The sequence below is a fragment of the Sardina pilchardus genome, chromosome 11 (genome assembly GCF_963854185.1).
Source record: "Sardina pilchardus chromosome 11, fSarPil1.1, whole genome shotgun sequence".
Taxonomy (NCBI): Eukaryota; Metazoa; Chordata; class Actinopteri; order Clupeiformes; family Clupeidae; genus Sardina; species Sardina pilchardus.
Genome location: NC_085004.1, coordinates 25,510,189 through 25,527,636, shown reverse-complemented (window position 1 = coordinate 25,527,636; position 17,448 = coordinate 25,510,189). Strand labels below are relative to the sequence as shown.

General features: G+C 49.5%; 1 protein-coding gene across 1 annotated transcript in view; it reads left to right on the top strand.

Moving 5' to 3' along the window:
• The window catches only part of elp4 (elongator acetyltransferase complex subunit 4), a 65,562-nt gene extending 48,114 nt beyond the window's left edge, over positions 1-17,448 (top strand). The window contains exon 10 of the mRNA XM_062549761.1: positions 16,550-17,448. Coding sequence (XP_062405745.1) covers positions 16,550-16,660 — 111 coding nt within the window. The 3' untranslated portion in view covers positions 16,661-17,448. The remainder of the gene's footprint in view (positions 1-16,549) is intronic.

The following is a 17,448-nucleotide window of genomic DNA, read 5'->3' as shown; positions in this document are numbered from 1 at the left end:
CTCCTGCTCCTCGTGGGAACCGCTGTTTGGAGAAGCTCCTTACTGCCTGTTCCGTGCAAAGGTGTTTGCCTCTACCTTGCCCAGGTGCCCAGGTGAGAGAAGGGAGTTTGTGTGTGTGTGTGGTGTGTGTGTGTGTGTGTGTGTGTGTGCCTCCTCTCCTCCAACTGCTCTGTGGAAGGCAGGTATGCGGGCTATTTGTCGGATGTTTTCCCCGCGCCCTGCCCTTCCGTCCGCCTGATGCTGCGTTCCCATTAGCTCCTCATAGCAGAGATGCTGCTCGCCTCATTCCTGTCGGGTTGTACCTGTCACCTCCACTCGAGTGCGCACACGGCGAGATGCCCTGCAGCGGCCCCAGTGCCCGTTAAAAACTGGCGCCGTGCCCACCAGCGAAGGAGCGAGGCGTGGTGTCGTGTGTTTCAGAGTGCCATTTATTTGTGTGTGTGTGTGTGTGTGTTGTGTGTTTGTGTGTGGGTGTGTGTGTGTGTGTGTGTATGTGTGGGTGTGTGTGTGTGAGTGTGCGTGCGAGTGTGTGCGTGTGTACATTTGGTGTTTTAGGTGTCAAGGCATGGCCAGGCATAGGACTCAAGAGTGGGCGGTTTCTGCTGATCAGGTGATGTGGATGTGGGAGTGGCCTCTGGCCAGGTGTGCTTGTACCTGCTCCCACGGAGCGTGCTCGGTGTCTGGGGCACACGTCATCACCTCTGCAGAACTCTGCCTCTTCCTCCCCTCACTAAGGAAACCCCCCCGAAGGGCTTTTCATTCATGATGAAAAAGCGGAGAAGGAGGCGGGAAAAAAAAAATGACACAGCATTAATCTCTGACAATGACCTTTAATTTCCCATCAAATAGCGCGTACGTATAGGAGAGGGCTGCCAGCTCTGATTAGGATCAATCCTTATTTGTTTCGCCCCGGAGTAATGTCACAACTGTCTGTCTGTCTGTCTGTCTGTGTGCTCTTCCTGTCTGAGACTGTGAGGGAGTCGAGAGCAAGTAAAAAGGCCAGAGTGTGACACAAGTCCAGGGAAGACGCTGCTGACCCAGACCACACCACCACCACCACCACCACAGCGGCCCGCCCATGAGTTTTGTTAATGCCTAAACGGTCCTCCACTTTGGGGCCGCAGACACGCCAAGCGTGTGGAGATGGGAGGAGGGAGATGGGCAGACAGAAGAAAGAGAGAGAGGAGAGAGAGAGAGAGAGAGAGAGAGAGAGAGAGAGAGAGAGAGAGAGAGAGAGAGAGAGAGAGAGAGAGAGAGAGAGAGAGAGAGAGAGAGAGGCAGTGATGGGCTAGTGAGGCCCTCAGGCTTTTAGGTCACTTGTTCACTTGTGTACCCATGGAGAGCCCGACTGTGGAGAGGCTGAAAAACAGCAGAAAGAGGACGGAGAGAGAGAAAAAGAGCGAGTGAGCGAGCGAGCGAGCGAGAGTGCACTCTCCACATCGATAATGACTGTATACATCCACCTTTGGCCCGCTTTTCTCCCCCCTCCCCCCTCCCCGCTCTGTCCATCTCTTAGATGTACTGTACATGTGTGGCGCTGCTCGCTGTATTTGCGTATTGTCCCATAAAGTGCTGCTTGAAAACAAAGATGGTGTGTTCCTAATGCTCAGAGGATTAGGGCGATTAAGCCCGGCGCTACCCAACAACAGTCGCGCCCCGACGCGTCGTGTGAAATGTAGCAAGAAAATCTGCCTTCGCCGCGCTGAATCGGGTCCAGCCGAGCCTTCGACAGTGTTTTCTTCATTCTCTCCCTCCCTCCCTCCCTCCCTCCCTCCCTCCTCTCTCTCTCCCTCCCCTCTCTCTCACACTCTCTCCCTCTCTCTCTCTCTCTCTCTCTCCTTTTTAAAAGACTCCTTTTCCTTCCTCCTTGTTCTCGCTCGTTGTCCCCCCTTCCGCCCTGTCATTATCCGAAAAGGACTTTGATATGCATACGAATTGCTCCCAAAACGGGCGCCCCTTTCTTCCCTTTGAGCCTATATGCGATTGTTGTTGCCAGTGGGCTGTGTGTATTTGTTTAGGGGTAATTGGTGAGGGGAATCGGAGGGCAATGAAGTGTATCCACTCATGGCCGCTCCCCTCCGAGGCCGTGGCATCTTCGCGGCGGGGCCGCACAGCGGCGGCCATAATGTCTATTTTATACCCAGGTGGACAAACACAATCACGGGCCCTCGCTCGCATTGTGCCCGGCCAAGGGGTGTTTTAAAGCGGGTCACAGACTTGACACGGCGTGAGGAGCGTGTGTGTGTGTGTGTGTGTGTGTGTGTGTGTGTGTGTGTGTGTTTGTGTGTGTGTACGTATCACTGTTTGTGTGAGTGTGAAAATTTATGTCTGTGCGTGCCTGTGTGATTTTGTGTGTGTGTGTGTGTGTGTGTGTGTGTGCGTGCCTGTGTGATTTTGTGTGAGTGTGTGTGTGTGTGTGTGTGTTGTGTGTGTGTGTGTGTGTATGTGTGCGTGCCTGTGTGATTTTGTGTGTGTGTGTGTGTGTGTGTGTGTGTGTATGTGTGTGTGCCAGGCAGGCTGGCTGGCCGGCCGGCTGTGCAGTGGAGCTCGAGGAAGACCTTTGAGTGTCTCCAACCCGTGCACCCCGTCGTCACACCACCCCACCGCCCCCCCCCCAACCCAGCCCTCCGCAGCGCCCCTAATGATTTCACTTACACCTCCAGTATTTAACTCTGTCAGGGAAAGCAAGCCGTCCGCTGCTCATAATTTACATGTCATTTTGCTGCCTCATATTGTGTGAAATTCAATTGCACCGCTCAGACTGTAGCCAGCACATGGCCTTTTTTCTCTCTCTCTCTTTCTTTCTCTTTCTCTCTCTCTCTCTCTCTCTCTCTCTCTCTCTCTTTCTCTCACTCTGTCTTTCTTCGTCGGCCTCTTTTCTTTTCTCTTCTCTCTTCTCTCACTCACTCTCTCTTTTCTTTCGTGGATCAGAGTTCACAGCAAGCCACCGACCTAAAGAAAGTGGCTTGTTCCCCTCCCCACCTCCCCTCCTCCTCCTCCTCCTCTTCTGAGCACACTGTTTCACCCGCCTCCTCGTGTGAAGCCGTCGCTCTCTGAGGAAGAGGCTTAGCGTTGGCCTCTCACGTAGACGCATGGTGGTACGCCTGCACAGACGCAGCGACCGCCTCAACACTTTACATCTGCATTTTTATTTATTGGTTGTTGTTTTGTTGTTGTTGTTTTTTTTTTTTTAAATCAGCTTGCATCTGCATGGCATTTTTTTGGGGGGGGGCGGGGGGGGAGTTCACGGGGGTGTAGATGGAGCCTTTCCATGTCCCACTTAGTGGGCTTTTAGATCTGTTGTCATCATTAACATGAACTGGCCCTTGACATCAACACTCTGTTATGCAAAAAGCTCAAGGGGATCCATTTTATGGCTGAGCTGAACTTCTGAATGGCTCCGCTCTCGTCTCTGTCAGGTCAGTCGCCGAAACTTCTTCTTCTTCTGCTTCTCCTTCTTCCCTCCCGCCTCCTGCCTCTCGCCCCTCGCCTCTCGCCAAACACCCCCCCCCCCCCCCCCCCCACACACACACACACTCACTCTCTCTCTCTCTCTCTCTCTCTCTCTCTCACTCACACACACACACACACACACACACACACACACCCTCCACTGCTGCCCCTGTCCATCCCCACACCCCTCTGTGGCCGGGCCGCCCAGCAGTAATTGGAGCCTATTCGGCAGCCTCCTGCAGAGAAGCTTCAGAACTGTAATCCTCCCAGCAGCACCCCCACCTCCCCCCCCCCTCCCTCCCCCAGACAACCACAACTCTTCTTTTGGCCTGGCACCGTTCCTGACCCTTGTCAAAAAGCTCAATTCATTCAGTGAGAAATGCAAATGAAGTTGACAATGAGTATACATTGGGGGGGTTTGAAACAAAACAAAACACATGTCACTAGCTCTCGCTAAGTGTATCAAGACAGATCTTTACATTACCTTACATCAGATTAAGGATGAAACTATTGCTGAAGTGTTTCGTGAATAGGTAGGTGCCTACATTGATAACACGCATGCAATCATATGAATATGGATATTTAGATAAACCCTCTTTGCACAGTTTGAACTCACTTTGTCAGGCCCTCTTGGTTGGGTTCAGCAGATGCAAAAATACTCTTTTTTGTGGTATTAGTGGGGACTTTTGTGAGGTAAACCCTGTCTGACAGAAGCCTAGCACCTGAAGTGATGCCTGCATCCCAAAAACATCACCACTAACCTTCAGCCCACCTCGCCTCAGAAAGCCCCCTGCTCCACAAAACACAACAGCAGCATCCTGCCTCACCAAAACTAGAGCTGGTCCCCGTGTGTGTGTGTGTGTGTGTGTGTGTGTGTATGTGTGTCTGAGTGTGTGTTTGTGTTTGTGTTTGTGTCTGTGTTTGTGTCTGTGTGTGTGTCTGTGTGTGTGTTTTGTGTTTGTGTGTGTGTGTCTGTGTGTGTGTTTTGTGTTTGTGTGTGTGTGTGTGTGTGTGTGTGTGTGTGTGTGTGTGTGTGTGTGTGTGTGTGTTTGTGTCTGTGTGTTTGTGTGTGTGTGTGTTTGTGTGTGTGTGTGTGTGTGTGTGTGTGTGTGTGTGTGCGTGTTGTGCGTGGCTTCTCTGGCTTGCTCTTGGTGAAGCTTATTTGCTGTTCCCTGAAGAGATAGACAAATGTTCTCATTATAGTGCATCAATTATTCTGAACGTCAACTTCTGCTGTGTCTTTATCGCTTGTTTATTTTCAGGGTGAAGTTGATCATGATCTTTCAATCACAAAAATAAATAGTAGCAGTTATCAGCACATTCTGAAACAAATTAATCTGCCGTTATCCTAAAAATAAAAGAAACTAAAAAAACTCTCCAAAACAAATCTGATGAGACAGCCCTCCTGTGGATTGCAAGACCTTGGGGATGGAGGTAAAATGGGGGGGATGTGAAATTTCTGACAAGGTGGCCGAGGTGACGTACTATTGCATTTGACATCCTCCCCCTTCCAGGCCCTAAAGGTGGCAGCGGCAGCAGCGGCGGCTTTGGTGCCCGCCTCACCTAGCTAGGGTCGGGCTGCCCGTGCGCCCGTGGGGACAACAGCCAAACAGGTCAGAGAGGAGAGGGCCAGAGGACAGAATGGGCAGAGCGGGCAGAACAGGCAGGGAGAGGGAGAGGGAGAGGGAGAGGGAGAGGAGAGGAGAGGAGAGGAGAGGAGAGGAGAGGAGAGGAGAGGAGAGGAGAGGAGAGGAGAGGAGAGGAGAGGAGAGGAGAGGGGATTTATTTATTTATTTATCTTTGCTTTTCTACCTCTGTCTAAAGTCAGAAAAGCGATCAGGCTCAACAAGACTCAGTGGATGTTTTTGGGTAGGCGGTTTCATTTGAAAGACGGGTTGATGGGTCTCACTGCTCGGCAGTTTGAATCACCTTCTGTGAGTGTCATTGTGGACTTTGACTGAACGCTTTTACTCACACGCATGAAATGACCCAACCATCAGCAGTGCTTCATCTTCATCAGCTGATAGGACTTAAATGGTGCTTGGTAGACCAACAATTTCCTTTGATGTGAAATATCACAAACAAAAGCTAAACTAATGCTGTCTCTTGCAACATAGCAACCGACCCAACAAACCGTCAAAGAGATCTCGGAGATGGTAAAGTAAAAGATGGCCAGCTTGACGTGGAACCTGGAGAAGGCCTCTGTCCGCTGGCCTGAGCCCGTCTGCTGCTGCGTGTGGGTCCAGTGCAGGGGTTCACCCCTCTGGCGCTGACCTTGAGCTCACCACTGTTATAGAGGGGAGCGCTTCACTGGCCGCCAAGTGCTATCAACACACCCCCTGCAAGCTGTGAAAAGGGGATTTGCCTGATACCCCATACCTTGGTGCCCAAAGCCCAAAGTGGTATTTCAAATGACAGAAAAAAATAATATGAGAAAAATAATATGTTACAAGTTAAATTCTAACTTGTACCAACCCTGCTGGTGATTTTAATAATCTCTCTGCACGCATGACAGCCGAATGCAAATCCGTAAACAAATGGGTTTGTAGGAAGAATCATTATGTTTTCTGGTTTATTTATTTGCATGCTAGCACACCAGCAGAGAGTCTATAAATAGTCTACAAATAGTCTCTACCCTGTTGTAGGCACTTTTACAAAGCGTTCCAAAGGCATTCCACAGGCATTCCATAAAGATACCCTCATCAAATGGTTCCTTCAAAAGTTACCTCAAGGAACTTGTTTTCCATGCAGGTCCTATTTATAGTCTTGTTTTGTCCCTGTCATCTGGCTCACACTTTTATCTTAGAAAGGGCTTACCATGGAGGTTATGTTCGCTGAGTGTTGTGCGCCTTGCAGAAATCATACAACACCAGTCGAGTGGCCACCAACACACACACACCCCATGTCCCCACAACCAGATGCATTCACTCCCAATACCTTGTAGTTAAATATTTGACTAGGCTTCATATGGCCGCCATCTTTGTGGCGCGAAAGGGTTTCAGTCAGCAGGCCTGAGTGGGCGAGTGCAGCATGCCTGCTCTTTTAAGGGGGTTACCACGGGCAACTGCTTTCAGCGGTGTTGCATGGAGCACCTTGTGTGCCAGGGCTTTGTCCACTCGAGGGTTGTCCTCTTGTGCTGAGCCCCTTTTTTTCTCTTCTTCTGTGGGCAGTAACAACCTGTGATGGATGGCACCAATTCATTAGGCCGAGGACAGACTCTTAAACATACACTAAAACCTCTGTGTTCTCACTGAGACACACACACACACACACACACACACACACACACACACACACATTCACAGACAACCACACGCATATAACCACACACATATTCTCATTCAGACACAAACCTGCAAGCACCAAGGCATGTTTACCAAACATTTCCGAGCGCCAGCTTTGCGTCACTAGCATCAGGGGATAGAAACATACAACAACAGCTGCAGCAGCAATGACTTGCCTTTTTGGGTGTGCAGCGTTAAGAGGGCCACTTTAACACCTCTCTTCCCCCTCTCCATCACTTCTATTCTTACTATCGGGAAGCCAGCTCCCTCAATGGACTTGGCATTGGGGGAGAAGCCCTTGGGCTTTACCAGCCTGAGCCAAGCCCCAGCTCTCACTGGCCTGTGTGCACACACACACACACACTCTCTCTCTCTCCTCCATAGCCCAGGGATGGGTGCTGTTGCGGTGTGGGTGATTTAACCCCCCCACGCCCCCCCCCCCCCCCCCCCCCGCAGCACTGTCAGCTCCAGAGACAGCCTCCTCTCAGGCCCCACTGGCAGCTATTGTGCCAGGGAGAAGGATGGGGGTTCAAGGAGTCAGCAGAGCACCACACACACACACACACACACACACACACACACACATACACATACACATTCAGACACATACACACACACACACACACACACACACACACACACACACATTCAGACACATACAGACACACACACACACACACACATTCAGACACATACAGACACATACAGACACATACAGACACATACAGACAAACACACGCACACACACACACGCACACACAAACATTGCACCGACACACACAAGCGCTTTTTCAAATTTCAAAGCTTAAAGGGATAGTTCTGGTTTTAAGACACAAAGTTATATGGGTTCCCTGTCAGCAACATTGTGCATCAGCACTGACTTACCCCCCGACAGCGTCCTGTGAGCCGAGATCCAGCCGGTTTTTGATGCTGAAGAAAGTAGTCCAGCAAGTTGCTGGGGTCACGAAAGTAAAGTGTTTTTCTTCTCAAAACCATATGTGTTCAAAAGAGTGATATATTTGCACCACAAAAACGTTGTCCAGGAAAAATTCAAACCTCGTTATCACTTGGCACTATTTTTCTCGATTCCTATCACTGCACGTGGACAGCGTTTTTGTAATGCAAATGTGTCACTGTTTTTAACACATATTGTTTTGAGGAAAAAAACGCTTTATTTTCGTGACCCAGCCAACTGGCCGGACTACTTTCGTCAGCAACAACATTGGACAGAAACTCGGCCCACGGGACACTGTCGAGGGTAAGTCAGTGTTGATGTACTACACTGGTGGTGGGGATGCCATGATGTGTAAAAAAAACCAAACTATCCCTTTAAAGGAAGTACCTGTAGAGATAGACCAGTTTCAGCAAGTCACCATTACACCACCTCTCACACACACACTCAAAACCGTGCACACAGAAATCTCCCACACACATGAAGTAAAACACCGAGCAGAACAGGCCCCTCCCACTGTCCCTCTCCTCCAGGAAACACCGCCTCATCAACCAACCACACACTACAGTAACCGAGGGGGGAAAAACCAGAAAAGACCCCTTCTTTAGTCACAACCCCATCTGCATCAACAAGCATGCACATACACACTTACACTAATGCTATCTATGACCTCTTTACCAAACCTGCATAACCTGCGCTGACGTGATACACAAGGCCACAGGAGACACACACACACAGAGAGAGAGCAGCACTGTCCCGTCCCGGTGCCTGGCTCTTACCAGAGCTCTGGCACAGTAACCCAGGGCCGACCTCTCTCCTGCTGTCATCCAGTCCCATTTTAAACTGTGCTTGAACTTCACCGCTCCAGTGGGTACAGCGGTGCGTTGGGGGGGCGGTGGGGGGGCAGACTGTTTTTTTAAGGTGGCGTAGTGCCAGTCTGTCTCCGTGACGGGCCGCTTGTAAATACCACTGTGTCATGCAATGGGGTCACTGCAAGCTCTCAAGACAGGGTTATGAATAAAACATAGATGGGGGGGGGGGGGGCGGGGGGGGGGGAATGTTGCTTTTTCTGTTATTGTCTGTGGTCAGTGGTGGTGTAGCAAAGGGAATTGGAGGTGCAGTGAGCTTTGTGGAGGGGGAAGAGTTGTCTGTCGGTACCTGTGTCAACTTGAATGAATACACTTGGACAATGATACCCGAGAGGCTGTGATGTTCCACAGACATAACACAGATTGAGATTTCATAGGTATGAAACGGAGCACTGTCCTTTTCCAGCTGTATCATTTTGATGAATGTTTGTGGTTGCTGTGTAGACCCATACAACTACAAAAATGTGCTGTTGCAACTGGGTTTCAAGACCTCCAAAATTCCTAAAAAGAGACTTTGAATTAGTTCTGTGATCAGTCACCAAATACTTCTGATCCCTTGACACTACAGTATACCTGTAACTGTTGTCTGTCGTTCACCGTAAAACACTTCAGAAGGCAATGGAGAATACATTACCCAGAGATCCATGCTGTGCGTAAACAGTAATAATAGTTTTGAAAAAAGCCAAATGCGAGGGCCTACGTAGGCGGCGGTCCTCCAGTGGTGCTGTCATAACGCATGTGGCCGTAGCGTCTCAGCGCGACCTATCGGATGTGAAAGCGCCACTTACACGTGTTTGTCCTCTGCGCCTCGCGACCTCCGCAGGCCACGTCTGACCCTCGGGCGGGATCTCTCGCCTCCGTGACGCCAGCTGGCCAACCAACTTTTCCTCAGGGTCCCTATGCCCCCAACCCACCACCTCTGCCCCTAACACGTGCACACACACACGCACACACGCACACGCACACACACACGCACACATATACACACACACACACACACACACACACACACACACACACTTTTACACTCACTCACACACATGCACACACACACACACACACACACACAGACAGACACTTACACACATGCGCGTGCGCACACACAAACACACACACACACACACACACACACACACACATGCCCCCATCCCACCTCTACCACCATGCCCCTGCGGACCTCTCCCACAGCATCACACTTCCCAGCGCTGCAGAGGGGAGCGGATAGGAAGTCCCGGCAGAGGCCTTTTTGACCTCGACTCCGTGTCCCCTGCAGACGCTGACTGCACTGGACAATCTAGCCCTGCAGGGGAAGTGGCGCTTGAGGGGTGGGGGGTTTAGGAGGAGTGCGTGTGTGTGTGTGGAGGGGGGGGGGGGTGATAGTGATAGTCATACTCTAGCAGGAGCCTTTGTGACTGGCCGCAGCGGTCATCTCATGTCCCTCCTCTGTACTGGTCAAACAGCTGGCACTGTGAGGCATTTAAATGGCCGTTTAATGAACATGCCTGGAGAATGACGATGTGGTTTAGTCCCTCGTGAAAGGCTTTGGCAAGTAGTCTGGTTGCTTTGTGCCATTGGTGGCTTGTTTTTATTGTTTGCATGTTTACCGTATGTTATTTATGTCTCTTTACTTTGTTTGCTCTGTTAATAGTTATATAAAGAATGCCAAAGACAGTAATACCCTGAACACAGTTAATTATTAGTCAGACATCTGTGACATCCATCAGGTAAAAATATTTCACAACCCTGTACTAAGTCCTGTTAAGACCTGCATAATTAGAAAATTCTAGTTTCTCTCCTCCACACGAAGTGCAAGTCAAGCATATGGAAATTGAGCGTGAAAAATATTTGTCCTGGAAAAAAAAGGGGGGGAAAGGAAAGCGATGGTGGGAGCAGGGATCATCCCCCAGACTTTGTTTGACCTGTCAGATGCATTATGAGCCACGCAGGAGACGCATCCTCCCGCCGTGTCTCCGTGTGTGTCTCCAGGAAGTCTCGTGGGCTCGGCGTGGCCAGTCAGGTGACGCAGGCGGCACATGACCTTTACCGGTTACGGAGCACAGAGGTGGGGCCTCCTCCTCCTCCTCCTCCTCCTCCTCCACAGTCTAAGCTGATATCAGACCCTCCAATCCACTACTGCTGTCTTCACTTCTCTTCCACAACTTGCAGAAACTACTAATATGTTAAAATAAGTGCTCTATTCCAATATGTTTTTGTTTTTTTTAGTATTTGAGAGGCCTTGTGTTTATTATTGGTTGATGGAAGTGAAAATGGCTTCACTCTCTTGTTCCTGGTATTAGCGTGAGAGCGAAGAGTTAGTCATATGTCCTCTGACACATCCTGTCCCTTGAATGGTGATTTCATCCGAAGAAGTGCACAATCGCTGTGTCAGTATCCCTCAGAAATGGATTTCAACACTTGGATCTAAAGCGTTAATTTGAAGATAATATATTTACAATATGGCACTCCTATAATTGAGGGTCCCTCATATGGGCATCGTGTCTTGAGTGGAAAGTCGAGAGAGAGCGGGATCTTAGTGCTGGGGCAGCCTGAGGCGTGTGTGTGTGTGTGTGTGTGTGTGTGTGTGTGTGTGTGTGTGTGTGTAAGCGCAGTGAGAGATGAACTCTACAGAAGCTGAAGACAAGCCCAGGGATCAGGCTCAGGTTACGTACCTTTTCAAATGACAAAAGAGGAGGAAGGTGGAGATTTGTGTCCGCTTTTGTTCTAAAACGAGAAGGGTTAGAATTCCACAAGGCCGCTTGGTTCACATGTGTAGATGTTCCTCTTTGTAGTAAGTGATGAAATGCAGAATTTTCACAGATAATGTAGCACCTTCTCACTGCTTTGTTAGGCATACATTCGCACAGTTTACTTTTGATTGTTAACTGTATTTGTAGCCTATAACTTGCATTAAACAATGTTTAACAATGTTTAATGTGTCTTCCAGCTTTAAAACAGATGGAACAAGGAGCGTACATATACCGTTACTTTTTAAACACGGTTCATGAAGACATAGCAAACTGAACAACATCTTTTTTTTTATTTCTTATGCCTCCAGGAAATGCAAAGAAAGCTGCAATGTACGTGTCAGAATGTATTAGCCAATGAGCTAAGCTGATTGAAATCAGACCTATCATGATTTGTGACCACTGGGCGTTCATTGTCCCAGAATTCTTTGGGTTTTGGAGCTGTTGGTAAGACTCTGTGAAGTAATTGACTAATGCACCTAATGCTTTTGTAATTAGCACAGAGTTACGGACTTTGGAATTTCTTTGATGGAGTGCTTTTAGGGGTTTTTTTCCCCCCTCTTAATCTCTCTTTGGCGCAGTTAGGCTATTTTAATTTCAAATTAGAGATGCTAAACGCTGTGAACACATCTAAATCGAGACCATCAAAAATTTGACAACTTCTCCACTCAGTTGCCCAACTCTGAGTTTGTGTCTCTTGCTGCACGTTTCTTTCTTTTCTCCCGTTTGGCCTGTGAGATGTTAGGAGCGTTACGTTGCATGAGGGCTTTGGAGCCATAATCAGCTGAGGCGTTTTTATTGTCCATTGTGGGGTGATATAAATAACCCTCTTAATCAAAGCCAGCCCTAAGGTGCTTCTGGAGAGACCCTCGGGTATCATTTCAGGTGCTTACGGTTCATGTGGTGCTTTGTCCCGGCCGCTCCCATGGCAGGGCCGGCTCAGTGGCACTGTTGCGACGGAGAGACCTTTACCCCTGCGTGCCAAGCCTGGCGAAAGGGGCACGTGCCCCAACAACACTGGCGAGGGCTATGGGACTTGTCCACTACTACCATGGGGTGCAGCAGCTAATCACACATGGTAAATGGACTGCATTTACGCTGCCTGGCCAAAAAAAAAGGTCCTACTACACTCTAATATTTCATTGGACCGCCATTAGCTATGATTACGGCACGCATTCGCTGTGGGCACTGTAATGTCACAACATTTATTTCTGTCCAGCGTTGCATTAATTTTTCGACAAGATTTTGTATTGATGACGGGAGATTTGAACCACTGTGCAGTCTTCCCCAGCACATCCCAAAGACTCTCAATGGGGTTGGACTCGAAAAAGATGTCTCTACTCCCTGAACTACTCTTTCACAATCTGAGCCCAATGAATCCTGGCATTGTCATCTTAGAATATGGCTGTGCCATCAGTGAAGAAAAACTCCATTGGTGGAATAACCTGTTCATTCAGTATATTCTGACAGTCAGCTGACCTCATTCTTTGAGCACATAACGTTGCTGAACCTAGACCTGACCAACTGCAGCAACCCCAGATCCACTCATCCAGGCGAAAATTCTTCAAAACGCTTTAAAGCATAATGCCTCACCTTCACCCATACCCCTCACACATCTATACACCGATGGTGGAAGCTGCCATGAAAGGTGCCAATCTGCACATCAGGAGTAGTATGGGGTTCGGTTGGTTGGTCAAGGGCATTTTGACAGGGTCAGGAGGAGCCAGGCTCCACATTGGGTCTCCATACCCAGGGCCATGGGGCAGTGGACAAGTCTTTGGCTCTCAGATCACAGAGTGGCACTGGAATCCTCGGTAGACTTTGTGTGTGTGACTCTCACACTGACAAGGTGCCAGCTGCCCAAAAGCTGCTTAATGGTCATGAGTTAATGGTTACGGGAATAATATTTCTCTCTTTTATGTCTCTTTCTTCCTCATTTCTTTTTCTCTTTCCTCCGTTCTTCCCTGTCTCTGTTGTTATGATAAAATAACAGCAACTACAGACCAATTCCCAGAACAAGTTCACATAATGGTTGCTTTAATAAACACTTAAACAGGAAGTGAAAGTTTTGTGAGAGAAAAAGAATGCGATGTCCGGGTCTTGTATTGGCCGTGTCTTGATCTGAAGACCGTGATCGAGTCTCCGGGCTTCTGAGCCCCTTTGCTGTTTATCCCACTCTGGGTGATCTGTCATCGATTGGCCTGCTATCAAGGTTGCCGATGTCGGTTTGGTTGTTCGGAACAGGATGACCTTCCTTTCAGCACGCGCTCTGTCCAGACAGGAGGCTCTCCGCCAAAAGCTGCCTCGGTGGGTCTATAGGTGCGTGACTGTTTCAGAGGAGTGTGATATTTTTTTTCCTCTTCTCTCCCTCTCTCCTTTTCTTTTTTCCTCCTTCTCCTCCTCCTCCTCCTCCTCTCCGCTGTTGTTGATTTTACCTTGTCCACACCGAGGTCTACTTATGTGCTATCGATTTTGCTCCTCAAGCTTTCCGCTGCAGTGCACTCCGTGGCGCGCAGTCGTGGCGTGATCAATGCATTATTTCTCTTCTTTACTCACACTCGGCTGCCTCGGAGACATGAAAGGTTACGCGGCCCTAAACTCCAGAAGCAGCTTCTGCAGGCCTTCTATTTGTGTGTGTGTGTGTGTGTGTGTGTGTGTGTGTGTGTGTGTGTGTGTGTGTGTGTGCGTGTGTGTGTGTGTGTGTGTGTGTGTGTGTGTGTGTGTGTGTCAGTGTGTGTCAGTGTGTGTCAGTGTGTGTCTGTGGTTGTGTGTGAAGTGGTGGTGGGGGGGGGGCATTGGTGTGTGTGTGTGTGTGTGTGTGTGTGTGTGTGAGAGAGAGAGTTTGTTTAATCAATTCACTATGTTATTTCTGAATCTCGTTTGAATCCCCACTAGAGTAGGCCTTGACCAAAAAGCATATTTACTGCACAATGCAATGCATGGATGATTCAAAGGACCTCTCACTATCACGTTCTTCCCCTGGCTTCTGACACTCAAGAGGCATCAAGAGATACACAAGTTGCTCATTAGTGCGTCGACTCGCGTCATTTGTTCCTTTTGTACTTTTGCAAATTCCACACTAAAAACCTCCGCGTCTTATCTTTCCTCTAGAGTTAACTTGATTGCTCCGAGGAATTACAATGTCAGCGCCTCAAAGCGAACCGTTCCGGGGTGTTTGCTAGTGGCTCTTTATCCCGACCTGAAGGGGGACAGTGCTCGTACAATAGCTTAGGATGAGAGGAGGACAGAAGAAGAAGGGATGCGGTGAAGAGAGAAGGAAGAGGGGGGGAGAGATACGGATGAGATGGCGAAGCGCGATAGAGGAGAGATCAGACCTGGGCCCTTATCCCTGCTTGTAATAACGGGGCCTCCTCTCTTATCCAGGGACACACAATAGGGGCTGCAGAGGTCCGTCATTAGGCCCCAGATAAGTATCTGCCGTGGGGCGAGGTTCACCATTATCCCCCCCATCGGCCGTAGGGAGAGAGAGCCAGAGGGCTGGAGGGTTCAGGGGTGCTGGAGCAGGAGCTGGAGCTGGAGCTGGGCCCTCTGAGGTGGGGATAAGGCCTGGAGAGGTGGCCATGTGGCGTGGGTCTCCGCATGCTCACACACGCACGCCCTCTCGGACGCCTCTTCACTCTCCAGTGCAGGCCCTCAGCTTCTAGTGCTCTCCAGTGTGGCTTTGCTTTCAGAGTCAAGTCCCTCTTAACCTCCCTGTGTGTGCGTGCGTGCGTGCGTGCGTGTGTGTGTGTGTGTGCGTGTGTGTGTGTGTGTGTGTGTGTGTGTGTGTGCTTTCGTGTGTGTGCTTTCGTGTGTGTGTGTGTGTGTGTGTGCGCGTGCGTGCGTGCATGCATGCACATTGGTGTGGTAATATTATGGCAAGTGAATGTATTGTGTGCATATTGTGTTTATGAGTTTCCAAGCATGTGTGTGTTTATGTAAGTTTGTGCGTGCTTGTGCGTGTGCGCGCCTGTGTGTGTGTGTGCTTTCGTGTGTGTGTGTGTGTTTCCGTGAGGGCCACTCATTAGCTGTGGCTCATTTGTGCGAGCCGTTGGCACAGGGCAGCCTTGAGAGAGAGATTAGTGCTGGTGTGGAACAAGTTACCGTGGTAAAGCGCTTGATTCTAATGACTCTGATATAATCCATAGCTCAGCACCTAACCCTAGTCCACTCCAACCCCCCCCCCCCGCCCCCCCCCCCCCACACACACCCTCCACTGAGCCACTTGAGAGACTAAGACACGGTGAGAGGTTTTTAGCGGCACGCTAACAGGTCCGTGCTCGGCGATTGAGAGTGCGTGGCCAAGCGTCAAACGCGATTTGGGCTCAATGCGCTTTCTGTGTGTGCAAACATGGGATATAAAAATGGCAGCTCTGTGGTGCGCTCAGGCCAGTCGTAGAGTGCGTGGGGGAGAGGAGAGACACCACGGTCCACACTCTTCCTCTCTCTCTCTCTCTGTCTCTCCCCCACAGGTCCCTCTTAGCCCCGTTGGGAGAAGAGTGGTCTCCGAGACTCGCAGGTGGACACGGCTTCAGTCCATCTGCATGCATGGATTGGATATGAATTCCAGAGTGTTGTTTAGACATGCTGTTGGTTTTTTCTTACAAAATGCTGCTGTGTTATTTTATATCACATACGCTTGTGTCAAAATAACCTTTATTTTGTGTCCATCTCGCTAGTTGCTTTTCTTCAAAAGCCGCTTACTTTAGAATGAAGGTGTGTGTTTTTACTGGCGAATGTGCTCTGTATAGACTAAAGCCGAAGCCTTTCTTTTCCTAGCATCTTATGCTATCAGCAGCAACACAATATTACATGACGTTATGTAACTATGTGAGTCAAAGGAAGCGTTTTCTGCAACCTATGTTGTTTTGCTGTCTGACAGCCTGCATAGCATCTTTCAATGGTGTGTGTGTATATTATGTACAGTATATGTGTTGACCCATGCCTGTTGTATGTATCTCCTTGTATTTGACTGACATGCTTTCTCTCCTTTTTCCCACCTTCTGTCTCTCTATCTTCTTACTCTCATTCTCTCTCTCTCTCTTACTGTCCTTCACCTTTCCTTAAAACTCTTTCTCCATCTCCCTATCTTCTTTACTCTTTTCTCCTTTTCTCTGTCTTTCTCAATCCCTCCTTTTTCTCCATCTCTCTCTCTCTCTTTCTCTCTCTCTCTCCATCTCTCTATCTCTCTCTCTCTCTCTCTCCATCTCTCTCTCTCTCTCTCTCTCTCTCTCTCTCTCTCTACAGAGGCTGCACTTGCCTCCAGACCTGTCAGACACAGTGAGTCGTGTGAGTAAAGTGGAGCTGGCAGCGGGCTGTGGTTCCACCGCCACTGGCAACAAGCACCTGGACTTCTAGAGCTTTCGCTCCTCTCTTTCCCTCCCTTTCTCTCTCCCTCTCTTTCTCCCTCTATCTCTCTCTCCCTCTCTTTCTCCCTCCCTCTTTCTCTCTCTCCCCCTCTTCCTCTCACCCTCTCTTTCTCCCTCTTTTCCCCTCTCTCTCTCCCCCTCTTTCTCTCTCTTTTCCCCTCTCTCTCTCCCCCTCTTTCTCTCTCCCTCTCTCCCCCCTCTCTCTTCCCCCTCTCTCTTCCCTCTGCCATACCTCCCCCTCCCTTGCCATTTCCATGACATTCTAACGAGAGCTTCCAACCCCTCCCCCCACATCAGACTTGTCTGCCTCCGCCAAACACCCCATCTCTCTGTCTCTCTCTCTCACACACACACACACACACACACACACACACACACACACACACACACACATACATGCACACACGCACACACACATACACACACATCATTTGTGCGCGCGCACACCATCCCCTCTCCCTGCTCCAACATCTCGCCTCACCAACACACAGATACATTGGAGTGAGAGAGAGAGAGAGAGAGAGAGATAGAGAGAGAGAATATGGGATAAACAGTGGGAGAGGAAAGGTTGGGAGACATCAAGCAAATGATCATTAATGAAGACCGTGCTGCACACTGGGGTCCACGTCCACCCCTCAATAGACCCTCTTAACTCCAAAGCCGATCCCCCGTGAGCTCACAGGTGCACCTCTCACACACTCTCCCCGCTCAGGCACTCTCGTGCACCATACGTTGCTGTTGATGTGAAGAAAATAAACAATTTAGTCTTTTTCTACA